The 17,115-nt window shown below is 55.1% G+C and overlaps 4 protein-coding genes across 4 annotated transcripts; 2 read left to right on the top strand and 2 right to left on the bottom strand.

The window, feature by feature from the left end:
• Nucleotides 1–322: 322 nt before the first annotated feature.
• BBK36DRAFT_1125166 (insert subdomain of RNA polymerase alpha subunit) lies at nucleotides 323–1,593 on the bottom strand (the record flags this gene model as incomplete). The annotated part of the gene is made up of 3 exons (XM_024891250.1): nucleotides 323–800; nucleotides 881–1,449; nucleotides 1,522–1,593. The coding sequence occupies 3 exons, from the start codon at nucleotides 1,591–1,593 to the stop codon at nucleotides 323–325; spliced, it is 1,119 nt and encodes a 372-aa protein (XP_024747179.1).
• Nucleotides 1,594–2,052: 459 nt separating this feature from the next.
• BBK36DRAFT_1136218 (WD40 repeat-like protein) lies at nucleotides 2,053–3,489 on the top strand. Its single transcript, XM_024892907.1, has 2 exons — nucleotides 2,053–2,070; nucleotides 2,140–3,489. The coding sequence occupies exon 2, from the start codon at nucleotides 2,147–2,149 to the stop codon at nucleotides 3,482–3,484; it is 1,338 nt and encodes a 445-aa protein (XP_024747178.1). The 5' UTR covers nucleotides 2,053–2,070; nucleotides 2,140–2,146; the 3' UTR covers nucleotides 3,485–3,489.
• A 1,116-nt stretch (nucleotides 3,490–4,605) lies between these two features.
• BBK36DRAFT_1180627 (bifunctional 6-phosphofructo-2-kinase/fructose-2,6-bisphosphate 2-phosphatase) lies at nucleotides 4,606–7,379 on the bottom strand (the record flags this gene model as incomplete). Its single annotated transcript, XM_024896219.1, has 4 exons — nucleotides 7,183–7,379; nucleotides 6,532–6,829; nucleotides 5,531–6,356; nucleotides 4,606–5,466 (listed from the first exon to the last, which is right to left on the bottom strand). Exons 1-4 carry the CDS (start codon nucleotides 7,349–7,351, stop codon nucleotides 4,606–4,608), a joined length of 2,154 nt encoding a protein of 717 aa, XP_024747177.1. The 5' UTR covers nucleotides 7,352–7,379.
• A 7,568-nt stretch (nucleotides 7,380–14,947) lies between these two features.
• Nucleotides 14,948–16,229, top strand: BBK36DRAFT_1125969 (cytidine deaminase-like protein; the record flags this gene model as incomplete). The annotated part of the gene is made up of 2 exons (XM_024891332.1): nucleotides 14,948–15,144; nucleotides 15,200–16,229. The coding sequence occupies 2 exons, from the start codon at nucleotides 14,948–14,950 to the stop codon at nucleotides 16,227–16,229; spliced, it is 1,227 nt and encodes a 408-aa protein (XP_024747176.1).
• Nucleotides 16,230–17,115: the final 886 nt, after the last annotated feature.

Genomic DNA, 17,115 nt, shown 5'->3' with positions numbered 1-17,115 from the left:
TATATAGAAGATAGATTGGTAGATGACATGAACAAAAACACTTGGCAAGGGTTATCTGAATAAGTGCTGTTTCAAGACATTTTGTGATTGAATATGCGCTGTTCTGTCGAGCATTCACCGCCTCCCCTATCTTTTGTTCTGATAAAAGAGGTTGAATCCGACTCACCATTCTAATTATTACGCTGTTTGGTTCCCCAATATAGTACAATCCAGAAGCGTAGAATCACCCCCTTGCTGATACGACGGGGAGAAAAAAAAAATAGAAAATAAGCAGCAAAGAGTTTCCCAATTACCCATCAAACGCCGCATCCTCAATTTTCTCTTACTGCCAAGCGTTGCCCTGGCTATACGGTCCCGAACCGTAGCCCGAGCCGCCCGATCCTCCATACGCTGTCGAGCCGCCGCCATATGCCGTGTTGCTTCCATAGGCCGTGGCGTTACCACCGTATGAAGTACCTCCCCCGTAAGCCGTATTGCCGCCTCCATACGCCGTGTTGTTCCCATAAGGAGTCGTGTATCCGCCATCTTGCCATGGCGTAGTGCCGCCGTCCATGTTCATGTCGGGACTCCGAGGCCCGTCCATGTCGGCGTCGTCGCCGCCGTATTTCCTCGGGTCGAGCCCCTTCAGCAGAGCACCAATCTTTTGTTGCAGGACTCGAATGCCGCCCTGGATGATCAGGTCGGGTTCCATGGTTCCCGACGCTTCCACCTCGAAGTAGAAGCGGTTGGGCACTGCGTCATAATCGAAGGGCTCGCCCTCTTGAAGCGGCTCCTCCCATTCGGCATACTTGCTCTTGGGCCTATAGCACGGGTTTGTCAGGACCGTCGCTTTAACCGCTCCCATGACAATGGAGATGTGAAACGAAGCGTGTACACTTACCACTCCTTTTCTGGATCTGTGTTATTCTCAAACCACATATCCATATGGTGCAGCTTATTGTGAGGGTCGTATTCAAAGCCAACCGCCGACGTTGGCATCCATTTTGCGTGCTCCTTTGCAATTCCCTTCTTGGCAATGCAAGTGATCTTCAATTCCTGGTCCTTGCGCAGCTTGGCAATCAGGCATCCCAGCCCGTCGGGGTCGGTAATGATGGGGCTTCCGACAGAGTTCGCATGGCGTCCGTCGACAACCAGATCGCGGGCGTAGACCTTCATGATTTCGTCGCTCGTGCATTTCGCGTGCAGCGTGAGGCTGACGCTGCATTGCTCGCAGTACTGCTCGCAGTCGCAGTCGCGGGAGTAGTTGAGTTCGTTGACCCCCTTGGAGTCGAGGGGGATGAGGCCGAGCCGATGTGCGATGAACTCGTCGGCCAGGACAGAGCTGTTGACTTCCATTTCCACCAGGTCGATGGCGATTGTGGGCACTTCGGCCTGGATGACTCGTCGCAGGGCGTTGGCGAAGGGCAGGTTGGTTCTCGAGAGCTCAAAGTCCACGCGCGTGCTGTCGGCCTGGGGGGCACAATCAAAGTCAGGGATGATGCGAATCTTCCGCAGCGCGCCCGAGAAGAGATCTTTTCATACCGCTGAGATTTTCACCTGGGGCTGCTCCGGCTCCCCATCAATGGCCATCGAGTCGTAGTGCAGGGCGTCCATCGTGAAGAAAAAAGAGAGGCCGGACTCCGGCGCACGAGAGGAAATCGAAGACGGTGGATTCGGACACTATTTCTCTGATCGATACGTTTAAAAAGCAATAGTAGATAGAAATATGCAAAAAGCTTGCCGCGTGTTTGGGAGAGGGAAGAAGATGAGAGAGTGGCGGAAGAGGGGGGAACAAGGTGAGAAAGAGTTGAGGAGAGGTTGATGAATCCGTAATCCGCCCGCCACCAGTTAAGGTTGAGCGGCAGACACGCGCCATATCGATTAGCTTTGTTCGCCTGGCAAGCGAACTACTAGTACCTGCAAAGCCGGATTATTAGTAATCCCGCCGCTTATCGAGACCTCATAGAACGGCCGATAAGAAAAAAAAAGTTCTCCCCGCGAAATGCAGGTTCAAGCAATTGGCCATTGCTAAATTTGGAGCTTCACTGCAAAATCGAACGACTCCAGACACCACCACCTCTTCCCCTCCCAGCTGATTCTTGAACCACCAAATACAGAAGGCAACATCTTGGAAAAACCAGAGTGAGAAGAAGAGAGAGAAGCCAACATGAAGATCAAGGCCATCAGCCGATCCGTATCGGCCATCCAGCCGCCCGGCACCGACGCCGTCAAGCAGCCCCGGAACCTCGACTCAGCCGTCCACCCCTTTGAGCGCGCCCGCGAGTACAAGCGCGCCCTCAACGCCGTCAAGCTCGAGCGCATGCACGCGGCGCCCTTCATCGCGCAGCTTGGCCGCGGCCACGTCGACGGCGTCTACTCCATCGCAAAGGACCCCAACTCGCTCGAGCGCTTCGCCAGCGGCAGCGGCGACGGCGTCGTCAAGGTCTGGGACCTGGCCTCGCGGGACGAGGTCTGGCAGGCGTCGGCGCACGAGAACATTGTCAAGGGCCTCGAGTGGACGCTGGACCGCAAGCTGCTGACGTGCGCCGCCGACCGCACCGTCAAGCTCTTCGACCCGTACAACCCGGCCAGCGGTTCCGCGCCCCTCTCGTCGTGGCTCGGCTCCGGCGCCTTCACCAGCCTCTCGCACCACCGCTCGCGCAACGCCTTCGCCGCCTCGTCGAGCGTCATCTCCGTCTACGACCTGGAGCGGCACACCGCCGCGCCCGAGGTCCTCCGCTGGCCCACGTCCACCGACACCATCACGAGCGTCGCCTTCAACCACGTCGAGACGTCGGTCCTGGCCTCGTGCTCCAGCGACCGCGGCATCGTCGTCTACGACCTCCGGACGGGCACCGCCGTTGCCAAGACCGTCCTCACCTTCGCCTGCAACCGCGTCGCCTGGTCCCCCATGGAGGCCTTCAACTTCGCCGCCGCCTCCGAGGACCACAACGTCTACCTCTTCGACATGCGCAAGATGGACCGCGCCCGCAACGTCCTCAAGGGCCACGTCGCCGCCGTCATGGACGTCGAGTACTCCCCGACCGGCGAGGAGCTCGTCTCCGCCTCCTGGGACCGTACCATCCGCCTCTGGCACCGCGACCGCGGCCACTCCCGCGACATGTACCACACCAAGCGCATGCAGCGCGTCCTCGCCGCCAAGTGGACCCCCGACGGCAAGTACGTCCTCTCCGGCTCCGACGACGGCAACGTCCGCCTCTGGCGCGCAAACGCCTCCCAGAGGCAGGGTGTCAAGTCCACCCGCCAGCGCCAGGCCCTCGAGTACAACGACGCCCTCATCAAGCGCTACGGCCACCTGCCCGAGATCAACCGCATCCGCCGCCACCGCCACATGCCAAAGGTCGTCAAGAAGGCCGCCGAGATCAAGAACGAGGAGCTCAAGTCCATCAAGCGCCGCGAGGAGAACGAGCGCAAGCACTCGAGCAAGCAGTTCCAGGCCCGGAAAAGCGAGCGCGAGAAGATGGTCCTTGCTCGAGAAAAGTAATGGATTGGTTTTTTTTATGCTTTTGCATTTCTCATTGCTTGTTGTATCTAGGGGGGTTCTATATAAATTTGGGAAAAAAGGGGGAGGCTTGGTTGTTTTGGCTTGGGGAGTCTTTTGGGTTGTTGCATGGCACGGCGTTTCAGGAATAGGGGTTTCTTCTGGGACATGGAAAATTCATTCAGTTGAAGTAGTAATGTCCACTTTGCCGGCATCACGACAGGCAATATTCATTTACAGTCAATCTCACCTTTCGCTCTTGTCGTGCTGCCTAAAGTGTTTGAGCAAACAGATCAAGATTCTCAGACCAAGATTCTCTTCAAAACAAAGAAGCGATTCTGGAGTTACTACCTAGGTAATACTTCTATCTTGGAAGACAAAGTAACATCTAGTAAAACAACATCAGAGCTGAACACAAGAAATCTCAGCAAATCTGTCTTCCTGTCAAAGAAAAAAACAAAAAAAAGATGCAACACGCAAGTTCGTGACTTTTCATCTAGGTAGTCTTCATCGCCCGAAAGCAGGTGCCAAAGCGGCACACACAGCATCAAATAATGCCAGACCCAATAGAGAAAACAAAACATAAGACTCAAGCAAGACAGGATCAAGCAAATCCTTGAGTCGGCTCAAAGTTCCGTAGTTCCCTCTTTCTCGCCCCTTGCCCCCCTTAACGCCAAAAAAGCTTGCCTAACCCTGAGGCCAAAAGTAGGGAAAGAACAGAAAACAAAACAAAAACACAAAGGAGAAAAAAACATGTCAGCAAGGAGGCCAATTGTCGATGCTCAGTCTCAACGAGGAAACAAGACTCGCGTCCATATTGAGCTTAACAGGCACTCCCTTTTCCGCTCTGTAGGCTGTAGAGAGTGCAGTCGTGATAGAAGGTTGTCCTGTTTCTCCTGTATAAAAAGACATGCCTTGCCTCCCTAGCCCCCCTTCACCTAAGCCGTCGCGACCCTTCCGCGCGTATCGTCCAAACGCCAAAAAGAATCGTGTCGTTATTGTTGTTACATTGCCTGGCCTGCTTATCCCGGCGGATATCTTGAGTCTGAAAAATCGAAAGTGAAACTAAAAAACAAAAGAAGCAAAGGAAGGAGATGAAGTGATGAAGGATGTTGACGTTAGACTCAGGAGACACTGGGTCGACTGGCCTTCTGAGGCTTGTAGTTGGGCAGCTCATCAAACCAGCCACGTACTTCGTTGTAGCGGTAGGCGTGAAAGGCAATGCCGTATGGCTTGGGTTCTATAGAGTAGAGCATGCCCAGAGGCACGTCCATGTCGGTAATGTCCTCTCGGGTGAGGTCCATGAAATAGGCCATCAAGACCCGGCAAACGGACCGGTGTCCAATGATCAAGACATGGTCTGTGATGCGTTCAATTTCGCGCACCATGTCGCGGAGACGGCTAATAACCTGGAGATAGCCTTCACCGCCGACGCCCGGGTAGATGTAGTTGAGCTTGTCATTGGCACGCTTCTTGAACTCTTCGGGGTACTTCTTTGCAATCTCCTCGTAGGTCATGCCCTCAAACAGGCCAGAGTTGAGCTCGTTGAGCATCTCCCAGTTCTTGACGTCGTAGTCATCGTCGACGTCGAAGTATTCGGCCGTCTCCACGCTGCGACGCAGCATCGACGTCCAGACACAAAAGTTCTTCTCGTCCAGGTCGCTATACATGTCCGGGTAGGGCGGAGTGTTGTCGCCAGGCAGAGGGGGGAATGACGCCTGCGCCATCTTGCTCTTCTGCTCCATGATCCACTCCTTTCGTTTGTGCGTGATGAATCGGTGAAGGGCCTGGGCGTAGCAGTGGCCTCGCTCGGTAAGAGGAGAGTCACCGCCCAATCTGCCCAGCTCATTATCGACGCTTTGGCCGTGGCGAGTAATCCAGATCTGCCGGGGGGCGAGATTGAAGCTGGAAAGGTAGGTGCTGAGGCCACCGCTGAGGAAGCCCTTGAGTCTGTGCTGGATCAACTTGCGACCAACATCAATCATCTAGAAGAAGGTTAGCGAAATGATGAAAATAGCCAAATGTTCTTGCACAATATTGCCGACATACCTGAATATATTGCATATCGTGCTCTTCCTCGTAGTCTCCGAGGGGTTCGTAGGCGCTGGCATATGCTTCCACTCGCGCCTTAAAGTCCTCCAATGACTTGACAGGGTCCTTGTCCCGGTAATCAGGACCAGAGAGCTTCAATCGCATATTCGCTTCCAGCAAGTTGGGATCCCTGCAGATGCTCTCGATAAACAAGATGCCGAGCTTGGGTTCTCTCTGCTTGATGTGATCCACAATATGCTGTCTGCGCTTGATTGTGCTGTTGGTGGCATCGAGAATGCCGACGGCGCCACCTTGGTTCAGGAGGTAGTCCAACAATTCGTCCAGAGTCTCCATCGCCACCTGCTCTCTAAAGGCCGCGGCCTTTTCGTTCTTGGGGTCAAAGAACTGAGCGGATTGATCCTCCTCCTGCTGTGACTCGGTCCGATTCAGGTCGAGCTCAGTAGGCTCATCCCGAGGGGCAGGCATGCCATTGAGCAGAATTTCGGCGGCCTGGACGGGAGGGTCAAGGCAGTAGGGTTCTGGAGCCAGCTTGGGATGGACCGACACCCTGCGACCGGCCGTCTTACGCCGCCGGTTGCCCACGTTGAAGATGCGCGATTCGTGCTGCTGCCATGTCAGGTAGCGCTGGAGCTTCTTGGTGATGTATGATTTTCCGCGCGCAGGCAAGCCGACCATGACAATGACGAGCTTGGCGGCCACATCGCGCTGGGGTATCCGTCCGTCGGGCGACACCTTGGATCGGGTCATGCCCGGAATGTTGAGCGTCGTCGCATGGGGTCGCACCCGAGGGGTTTGGCTGCCAGAATTTTGTCTCTGAGGAGGACTAGATGTGCGCCAGCTGGTTAGTTGACCATCGCAATGATGAAATTGGGGAACTCCCTGGTGGCAACCGCAGTGAAAAAACACAAGATCAAGAGCACCAGATTCCGCCGAAATCGCCGGCAACTGCGGGAAACCACCAGAAGGAAGCAAGGACCAAATTTTTTTCTTGCACTCACATTCGCGGCGAACTGGGTGCCGTCGAGGTGACGCTGCGCGAGTACGGCGGCGTGTCCGTCAAGTCGTTCATCAAGCGCACAGCGTTGGCCACGGAGGCGACCGGAGCCAGCGAGCCGGCAGCATCCTTGGCTGTGTGCGGCTGCACGGCCAGCTGGTGAGGATGCTGCTCCAGCTCAGGAGACGTGGGCGATGTCGAGGAGGGAGAGGTTGAGGGCGGCGACGGCGGCGACGAGAGGAGCTGGTTGTTCATGACAAGTTTCGCGAGGGCCGATTGTTTTGCGAGGCGGCGTCCGGCGTCTGTTGATGTCGAAGAGAGAGAGAAGACGAGTAAGCAGAGATGTTCTCGTGCAGCGTTTATGTATTCTCGGGTTGTTGGAGTGAGGCGTAATAGACTCTGAGGCGCGCAGGAATTGGAGAAGGGGAAAAAAAAATGTTGAATGACGCTTGGAGGTGGGAGGTGGGAGGTGGGATGCAGAGTTGGAGGGGTGGGAAAAAAGAACGAAATTTAACGAGGAAAAAGGTAAGGTAGTGAGGATTAGAGTCGCGCCCCAAAGGTTAAAAGTCAATTAAAGTTGACGAGAAAGTGAGAAGAAAAAAGGAACAATGCAAACTCGGCAATGACGACGGAGTGATTGAAAGAGGTTACACACCTTCTCTTCGAAAAGACACTGCGGAAGGCATCTGGAGGCGCGGAGGTGCAGGATCAAGTTCAGGTTCAGCGTCCAGTTCAAGGTCACGGTCGAGATCAAGGCCGACGTCGAGGCTGCGGTTTGACGCAAACGGGGAGGACCTCGCAGGGAAATAAAGGGCCTGCAGCATGTGGCGCGGCCAATCAGCAGCCAGCACGGTCAGAGGCCCTGCGAAACCGGCTCGTGGGCTGGATGAGTGGGCTGGAAGCGCTGGACGGGGGGCGTGTCCAGAAGGGCGACGGAGAGCAGCTAGCGGGCCAGGGGCCCTGGAACAGGCAGCGCTCGGGGCTCCTCTGGGGGGGTGCCGGTGGCTGCTTCGAGGGAGCGCAGAGGCTCGCACAGGGCAGGGCTTTCACTGCAGTTGTTGGGGGTCGCCGGCGCTGGAGGTGCGAGTGCCTGGCGTGGCGGTAAGGTACCGGTACCTGCGGCGTTGAGGCTTGTTGAGGGAGGGGCGGGCGATTTGGGTGCGCGACAGGGCCCGGAAGCGAGGAGGGGCAAGGTACAGGCACGCAGTCGCCAAGTAGAGGTACTTGCGCGTGGAGGGCGGATCGGGGCTGGCACAGGTTCGGTGGTCGAGTCCTGGTGCGAGGGAATCGCTTCCCGATTTGGCGCAGCAAAAAAAGAACTCGGTGCTTGGAAATGGAAGACACAAGAATGTGCTGCAGTAAGCCGTGGGCTCGCACTAGGAGGAGTGTGTGTGGGAGGAGCGAGATGTCGTAATATATGGCCGTTGCGAGAGTCGAACGAAGCGAAAAGAAAAAGAGCGAGTCGAGCTGGTGGTATTGGAATAAACGAGTAGAAGAATCTGCCAAAGCCCTGCGTGTTCGTAATGGAATCTCGTTAGCATCATATCGTATGTGCCGGCACTTGAACTGCATGGGCGAGAAAAAAAAAAAAGGCCGAGAGATAAGCTGGGCTCCATAATAGGGCATCATGTCTCGCGCTCATGTTCGACAAAAGACACAAAACCACAGCATCGCAGCCCACAATAACATCACCACAGGTGATTCATCAGGTTGGGCGCGGGAGCCAACGTATGTCCGAAGCCTGTTCTATGGCCACGTACCAAAGGACGGAAAAAGGAGGTTTCAGTGTACGAGGTGCTGCTTTGATGATGAGAGGAGGCTCAGCCGGTCAGCGCTGATACGTAGCCGGCCGCGTCTCGAGCCTCAGCAAAGGTGAGGTGATTTGTGCCGCTGTCGTCGGAGATGGCTTTCCGTGCCTGGACGGATCGATCGATAATGACGGCCGTAAGTAGATTGCGGCAAAGGAACGACTAGCAGTGGCAGACTCTATCCTGGCGAGTCTCGCTGAAGGGGTGGACTTTGAGCAAGCACTGCAAGGTAAGGTGACAACAAATCCAACTCGATATCAAAGACAGGCACCGAGAGACGAAGGATGCAATGGCTCTGTGTCAAACAGACGTCTTGTACAAGGAACACAGAGAGACGATGGAGAGGACAGGAGAGGTACGAAGAGGTATCTATATGTGTAGATGCCAGAATCCAAGAAATACTGGACATGGCTTCCACATGGAGAAGCAGGGCTTTATACAGACAAACCACCTTCACGCGGTTATCAAATTCCACAGACAACGGGCTCCTACCCATTTGTCCCATGCAACGACTCAGCGGCGCACTGCAGACATACTGTAGCATGGATGGTGGTTGGAAGCCATCACCTCGCTCTTCAACAGACCGGCCAACCCAACCCACCCTTGCTCTACCCGTCCTGTACTCGATTCTACATCGGACAGACAAGTTCCTCCTCCTCTTTCATGCTCCATCCCTCCAGCAAGCCAGCCAGCCAGCTACCTAATCAGCATTGCCAAGTGGGCGGCAGCGTGCCCTTCTGAGCCAAGCAAGTTACATGTGAGTAGGACTAGGTAGCACCACCTGTCCTACCCACATCAACATGTAAGGACCTTACCGAGTAAGAATAGCAAGATCCGTAGCATGCAGACAAGCTGGCTCGCGTCATGCATCCAGAGCGGCATGGACGGCTCAACGATGAAGAGCGTGCCTCTAAAAAGAAAAAGTCAGCGGAAACGTCCAATTCAGCACCAAAGAGAGAGGAAAAGGGCCCTTCGTGCCTCGTGTCCCTGTAAGCTACTGCTGATCGGACTCGCGCCGAGAGATGGCCGGCGCTCGCTTGTCAGACGCCCAGGGGGGGTGGCTTGAACTTCTCCAAATCTCCGCCGCTCAAGTCCTCGTACATATTGTACTGTACTCCGTATCGACCTCGAAGACGTATCACAAGTTGCGAACCCGTTGCCGGTTGGTGATGAGCTGCATTTCGGCCTCATCTCTGCCATTGGCCTCTGGCAGGCATTCTGCCGGTGCTTGGCGCACTCCGCGGCTTGTCGTTTGTAATTCCTTGTCCCCCAACTTTCGAGATACACACTCACACACCCTCCGCCAATGTCTCATCCCTCTTCAGCCTCTCGTGCGGCCCCCAGTCCATCCCTTCCAAGGATCGCTGTGGTGCTGCCTTGGATCTCTGTCTATCTGCTCCGTCCCCGCGATTTACATCAATATAGCGGCATGCCGTGCGCAACCACCACCCGCAAGCCGCCCTGCACGCCGCCGGGAGCTCCAGTGCCGGTGCTGCTCAGCTGTCCAGCCATCATCGGCTCGAGGCACCGAGTTGCAGTACGGTGGCTGCGTAATACATGTAGGGACACTCGTGGTGATTGTCCCCGTGTCCGTGTCGTCAACCGCCGCAGCCCGCGAGATGGAGCGGCCCATGATGCTGCCACAGCCTTGCACTACGTAATTTGCCCTCACCGACGTGGGCTCGTGAGAGACCAAGCCGTGGAGACGACGCAGCTTGCGGCAGGATGATGGCGATGGATGAACATCACGGACCAGCGATGATCTCCTTCTCCCTCTCAAGGCTGCTGAAGCCTCTCCTCCAAGTCCTCCTGTACTTCGCCACCTGTCGATTTCCCTCCCCCCATTCATCGCTCAGCAGCGGGCAACAGCGGCAACCGCAGTGTCTTCCCAAAAGGGGCATCTCCAAGGAACTTTGCCGTTCCATTGGAGCACCGAGAGGGTGTCCAAGAGCATTTCCGGGAGGGTGTGCATATCTCGTCCCAACTCCCCAGCTCACGGCAGCCTCTGTGCTCGACACGTGCTAATTTCCTTGTCCAACCCTCGTCTAACTGTTGTTTGAAATACTTTGGGCCAATCGCCGTCGACGTCCCCCACGGGCCCTGTGGTTTCGTGCTTGATCCTCCCAGCTAGGCAAGCCAGGCTCGTCATCTCGCAAATCCACGGCAGCCCTCGTCCACCACAGGCACAAGGGCGAGCCGTTGGCCGCAATCTCGTGCTCCTTTATCCTCCCTGTTGGACACAACCCAAGCCTCAGCCATTGCTCTGTAAATACAGTCGAAATCAAAGCAGTACTCCGTAATACTTCGTAGAACCGTTTAGAACGGCGACACCCATGTCTCACAGCTGTCACTGTATCTTCCTCGATACAAGCCCCTCCTCTCTGCCGTCCCGCCGATAGCGGACCCCGTCTCTTCGCGCACGGAGGAGACGCATCGGACATCACGGATCAATGTCCAGCTTGCAGTACATAGGGCGCTCTGATGCAAATCGGGCGCCGTGATTGGCGGGCTGGCCATTACCCTTCCTCTTCGCGTAATATCACTGGGGGCTCTGAAGTAATGATGCGTGGAATTCACCTGCATTCTGGCGAAACGGAAATCTGATTAAACAACTATTAAAAATCGCTTGTCACAAAGCTCGAGTGAATTCATGTCGGATGGATGCAACCTGTACCTGTCCTCCATGTCAGTTATGCCAAGAAGGGCCGCGACAGCCTTGCTTGGCCTCGCTTGCCGATGTTCGACACTCTCCGGTCGTAAATGACCGCTTCGCCTCCTCCTTTTGTGCTCTGTAGCTGGCCGTCTCGTCCTGCAAGCGTGAGCAAAGGGAAGAAGAAGCGTGAAGCCTGCTTTTCCTGACAGTCTTGCAGCGCGGCCTCGCTGGCAGCCGGCCGACGTCATACAAGACCAGGGGGGGCCAGCAAATCTGCTGCGAGCAACATCATGTTCATCAACGGGGCACTGCTCCATAAAAGTACCGGAACACCGTCCATGCACTAACCTGGTGCGATGACCAACGTGCCTTGACGTCTTAGTGCTCGTCGTGGTGAAGCGGCTGGCGTTTACAGGGGCTTCACGCTGCAGCGGTGCTCGAGGTGCTATTGAATCGGTAGCGCACTGTCTCGCAGCTCGCACCGATGCATGGATTCAGTCGTGCCAGCGTCTTCGTAAGATCGAGCACATACGAGTACGTGGCTGCGCCGAGCCTGAACCGTACTCGTAATACTCCGTACAGCCAAGCGGAGGCTGAGACAAGAAGCGGCCTCAACGAGCCCAGGTCGTTGAGATTAACGTGAGACCTCGTAGCACAGGCCGTCGCAGACACAGACAACAGCGCAGATGAAGGGAGATGGGTCAGAGACATGGCTGCGTATGCCCAACTTATGCGGCCCCTTTCCACCCCATTCATCAACAGTTTGTCGGACGGTTTCACGCCATGGCAATCTCCCAAGACATGGTGGCTGCTCCAAGGACGACGGACCAAGGAGACGGCGTATCGCATATCTCACCATTGCTTGGCAGGTCTCATTTCGTAGCTGCCTGTCTGCCTCAGCATCTGGCGGCAGCCCCCTTTGGATCTCGTCCAATGGCAATGCAGTGCTCGAAGGGATCTGCCTTTGCCAGTCATGAGACAACGTGGGCAATTTGATGGCAACGAGATATGACAGCACGGCTGCGCTGCCGTGTCAGGCGGGAAATGGTAGCCATTCCAGCCCCCATCCTGTGCTGCCATGCTTGCTCAGACGGATCGCTACGCCATGCTGCACTCGACAGCGTACTATCATGTGTCACGCTGACGGAGGGCGCCCGCGAGAAGAAGAGTCGAATGTGGTGATGGACTGTGCTCGTGCTCGTTCGTGCTCTGCGTTGATCAATCCAGCAGGATCCGGCGGTTACGGCCCCCTTGGTCGACGCAGGCGGCTCACGCGGAGCATCTGCTGTGTTACAGGGTTTGACCAATGCGACTGAGCCAGGTCAAAAGTCTCGTGCTCCATCGTATGTCAAAGACGAGCCTCACGCCGAAGGTCTATCTCGGTGTCGGCGACCTATCAGCCAATCGCACCACTCAATAAAGCCCTGACCGCAGAAGCGATGCTCTTCGAGGACTTAATATTGAAAGCATGCCCATACCGGCATTTCTCCTGCTCATACTTCATATGCCATGTATCGCACCCTTCGGCAAGATACTGATTGCCAAGCTGCCGCAGCTGTGCTCGGTGTTTCCTGTCCGGCTGGTGTGCTGAGCTATGGATGATCCTTGTTAGGAGGAAGCTGCACCAGAGTTTCCCAAGAGGAATGGCTGACAAGCTGGGATAATGAGCTGTAATATTAGTGCATGAGTGCGTTTCGGACTCCGAGGGCATGGAACGTCCCCGGAGCTTTTGGTGCTGGAGTGAGCAACTGAAATGGCTGGTGAAATCCGTGACAAGCGCCAGATGCGCCGCGTAATAAGAATGAGCAAGACCCTGATCTTCAAGCCAAACGATCTCGGTGGGCTCGGAGAACCACTAAACTGCTAGTACATGTTGCATCAGTTGCTCTGTTTCCTTCCTGATGCTGACTTGTGGCCTTGTTTCTCACTCAGTGCTTACCTTAGGTAGTCTACCTGGCAGGTAATGCTAGAATCGCTCGTTCGTTGACTCGAGGTCGCACATGCATGTACCTGTTCGTCCAAGTAAGTAGTAGTATGTTCGTATCCTCGCTTTCACCCCATCTTACCCCGCGAAATCCTTTCAGAGACTGGGGAGCGACAGCGATCAAGAGCCTCCGTGGTCCGTGAATGGAAACGGCGCCGGATAAGAAATTCTTGTGACAAGTGCATATTGGCAAAATGCAAAATGGGGGCCCTCTCCAGGTTGGAACCTCCTCATTCTCCAGGCGTGGGGGGCGACGCCAGCTAGTAGTAGTAGCCCCAACCTCCGCGAACCCGTTGTCGTTCCTGCGTTGAAATCACAGACGAGCGAGACGATCGGGACAAGGCTGACAGGGGACGTGGGCTCCGAAAAGCGCGGCATGCAGCGCTGGCGGCGTCGGCCGATATTGAACATTGGTACGAAGCGCCGTCGAGCTGGAAGGAGGAACAGATGCTGGGAATCATGTGTGCGGCCAGTACTGGAGCTACAGTACAGCCGATCCTCTGCGCTGATGTGAAGCAGAACGGTTGGCGAGCGGGATCAGAGAGAAGCAGTATGAGCAGCTGTGAATAGAAGAGCGATCAGCAATGATGAAGCGAGTAAGCGCTGAATCTGCCATCCATTCTAAGGTATCAAACAGGACGGGAGGATGTGATGGAATATGGAATTGCCTTAGGTAAGGCAGCTTCAACTGTCGTTTGGCAGGAACCACCTCCGGCAGTCGCAGCCCATCAGGCAGATACAGGTACCCGGTACATTTTGCCCTTTCTTCTTTGTCGTTTCTCCCTATCGTTTGATTTTCGTCGTTCTATATGCAACAACCAGTTTGCAGTCATTTGCTCTATCACACGGCACTGGCAGTGCTGATTGCATGTTCTATCGCCTCTCTCACTCACAGTCGTCCAGAACTTTTTGTGACTTTCCATCTGAGATGCAAGTGAACATTTTAGGTGGAGCCTCTGTATCTACCGATCTCATGGCCAACCAGCGCCTTCCATTTCTCGCCAATCTCCACTTTTCTTCAACTACCTGCAATCTTTATCGGCTTCTCACCTGAAATGTTCAACGATTCGAATATCAAACATATTCAGCCATCAAGTCCAAACGCGCGGCATCAAACGCTCCTCTGGTGAGGTCTGCTTGCATCTCGAGCCTCGTAACGCTTCGTGTTGCCACCAAGCAAGTTGCCCTTCACATTCCGCTTTCTCCAGCTCACCAAAGAAAGAAAAATCGGCAGTCGACATCTTTCTACCAAAGTCCCAAGCGAGCTTCCCTCGTCAACAAGAACCCTTCGGGCGGCAAGCGAGCTCACTCGGCTTTACGCTCCCACCTTGCAGCCGTGGACAGTAGCTCTTTAGAGTCAGCGTTGAACTGTACTGTCAGGGCAACCTTACCTTGACTGTGGGAGCTTCCAGGCCCTTTTCCAATCACCTCTACTGTCACTTCTCCTGGCGACCAAACGAACGCTGCCGCCACCTGGGAAGGCGAACGAGATCATCTCTTCCAGAGCAGTCGCCACTTTTTCATGACGGACTTGCTGGCGCCTTCCACCTGGTTCTCCCTCGACTCAGAGCGGTGAGAATTCGCCAGCAACGACCGCGTTTGCGATCGACTCTCAGTTACTTTCTGCGCGTCGGCTGGCCAAAACCATCTCCCCAGTAACGCAGCCAGGCCACTTTTCCCATCATCCATCATATCAACAGCCACCTAAGGCTTTCCCCATCATTTACCTCACTTCACCATACCACTGCTGAAGCACCCGAGTTGCGAAAATAGGAGAGTTGTTTACTTGGTGTTTCAAAGCTTTCCCCCTCTTTTTGCTCGAAGAAAGATTTCTCCAGCTGATCTCAGCCCCTTGTTTTGAATCCTTCTACTCAGAGAATTGTTTCCTTGTTCTCGACGGACACAAGTCCAAACACTACAGAGCATCATGGCTGTCGAGGTTGATTACTACGACTCTGCAAACGGCGACGCTGGGATGGAGCTTGACATCAAAGAACCCCGTCAATTCAGAGGTGCATCGCCAAACCCTTTGATCGATGACCTCAGAGCTCAGGATTTGCCTCGAGGCGTCCTCATCCCCCTGAAAACAACTCAGGAAGTCCGCCAGGATCACACTATTGTGCAGGCATACATCACCAGAGCCCCTACAAAATCTGCCAACGACGTTATCACGTAGGCTTTCCCCGATTCTATGCCTGCAATGTACTGTACACTGACCATTTTCCAGCCTCTTGCGCGACATGTGTCCCGACGGTAACGCTAATACCTTACCGCACCTACGCAGATGCGCAAAGCCATCAGATCTTCCTGCCCATCTCAAGACCCAGTTGATGAATGACACCCCAACGGGACGGCAGATCCATACTGCGAAATCAACCTGGATTTACATCATCGTGGGAGAAGCCAAAGATTTCTCGAAAGAGGACCTGGTCGAGCTGCTGTCCAGCGTGGAAGGAATCGAAAAAGAACCCTTCCTCAGTCTGATTCCTGTCCCTCTGTTGGCGCCGACGTCCCAGGTCCAGGCCGCCATGTGGTCTTCACAGTTCTGGCCCACTGTATATCGCAAGAACAACCCTCTGGGACCGCATCCTGGCATGGTGGCCCGTGGCACCGACGATATCAAGTATGACACGGCCATATGGATGGCGCTGGCCCACCGCGTCGCCCTTCAAGCCAAAGAAGCAGGCATCGGAGAGGCCATGGGAGCCGTGATTGTGCAGCGAGGAGAGACGGGCACGGAGCTCGTTGGACTTGCTGGAGACGCCCGATACCATCACGAGAACGGCGTGAGCTTCCCCAACAACCCAATGTCGCACTGCGTCCTGCGTGCTATTAGTATGGTGGCTCAGAAGCTTGTCCGATATGAGCGATTGGCGACCGAACAACCAATGGAGCACGCCAATCTGGAGTACGACGCCTTCCAGGACGCACCCTTGATTGAGCTGGAAAGGGAGTGCTTCAAGCAAGAGCACCCAAACAGAGACGGATATCTTTGTCACGGATTAGAGCTCTACACTACTCATGAGCCATGTGTGGCGTGCTCCATGGGCGTGCTCCACTCCCGCATGGGAAAAGCAATCTTCTGCAAGCATATGCCTCGATCAGGCGGCCTGAGCTCAGATGATCGTCCTAATGGAGGTGGACGAGGATTGGGTCTTTTCTGGCGACGAGAGCTCAACTGGAGCCTGCTGGCATGGGAGTGGGAGAGTGACGGCCTACCTGACCTCCCCCCTGTTGACCCAACCACTCACATTTAGGATTACCACCTCCGAGGACGATATGAGACTCGATGCTGCCAATCTTGGCTGGAACAGTGCTGGACGAGACATTTGTCCGAGCAGATGAGCGCCCGAGCCGTGTGGCATGGTTTCGACAAGAGTATAAGGTGTTTTAGCTGCGACGAACTGCGGCTGTTTGTACGAGTATTGTATCAGAGGATATGTATATTGCTACGATGCTATCGACGACGACGAATAAGAGGAGAGCTGCAGGACAAGGGAGAGGGGTTAGATAATCCTCTGTGCGCTGGAGGGACTCGGTACGAATTACGAGGCATCGGATTAGTTTGTGGAAACCCTGTGGCTTTTGGCAGGACATGGCACGGCGAACGGATTATTGTTTTGATATTGGCAAAGATGCTTATCAGTGGCCTATTACACCTTCGAATGAATCATGAACAGAGACTTGTTTGGCACAATGACGATGCAGCCTTGATATTGAGTTGACCAGGTGGTTGGTTTCCAGGCTGACTGACTTCCTCGTTCATGTTGACGCACTCTGCGATGCCCCGGTACTGCACCTGCTTCCTCGACCAACCTCGCATGTCACGTCGCCTCCCATTCTCCAATTTGTGTGATGCTGCTCGTCGTCACCAGCTTCGTCGTCCAGCCAAAGGGCATGGTAGGTAATATCGAGGCACGGCCGAGGTCTGGACAGCCAGGCGGCAGAGATGCCCCAAAGCTGCCCTGACCACCGAGGCCCTCACAGGGATTGTAGCGCCTCGCTCCGGGCTGATGGGCGGCAAAAGCGACCGCCCCCAGCGTCTCCACAGGCGGGAGACTGAAAGCGGACAGCGCTGAGCTGCCCCTCCTAAAGTTTGCGCGAATCACGCGGCTGCTCGGCCTTGGTCCTCTAAGGGCAGAA

Source organism: Trichoderma citrinoviride (genome assembly GCF_003025115.1).
Source record: "Trichoderma citrinoviride strain TUCIM 6016 unplaced genomic scaffold BBK36scaffold_12, whole genome shotgun sequence".
NCBI lineage: Eukaryota > Fungi > Ascomycota > Sordariomycetes > Hypocreales > Hypocreaceae > Trichoderma > Trichoderma citrinoviride.
The sequence above is the reverse complement of the archived record's forward strand: the minus strand, read 5'-3'. Positions and strand labels throughout refer to the sequence as shown.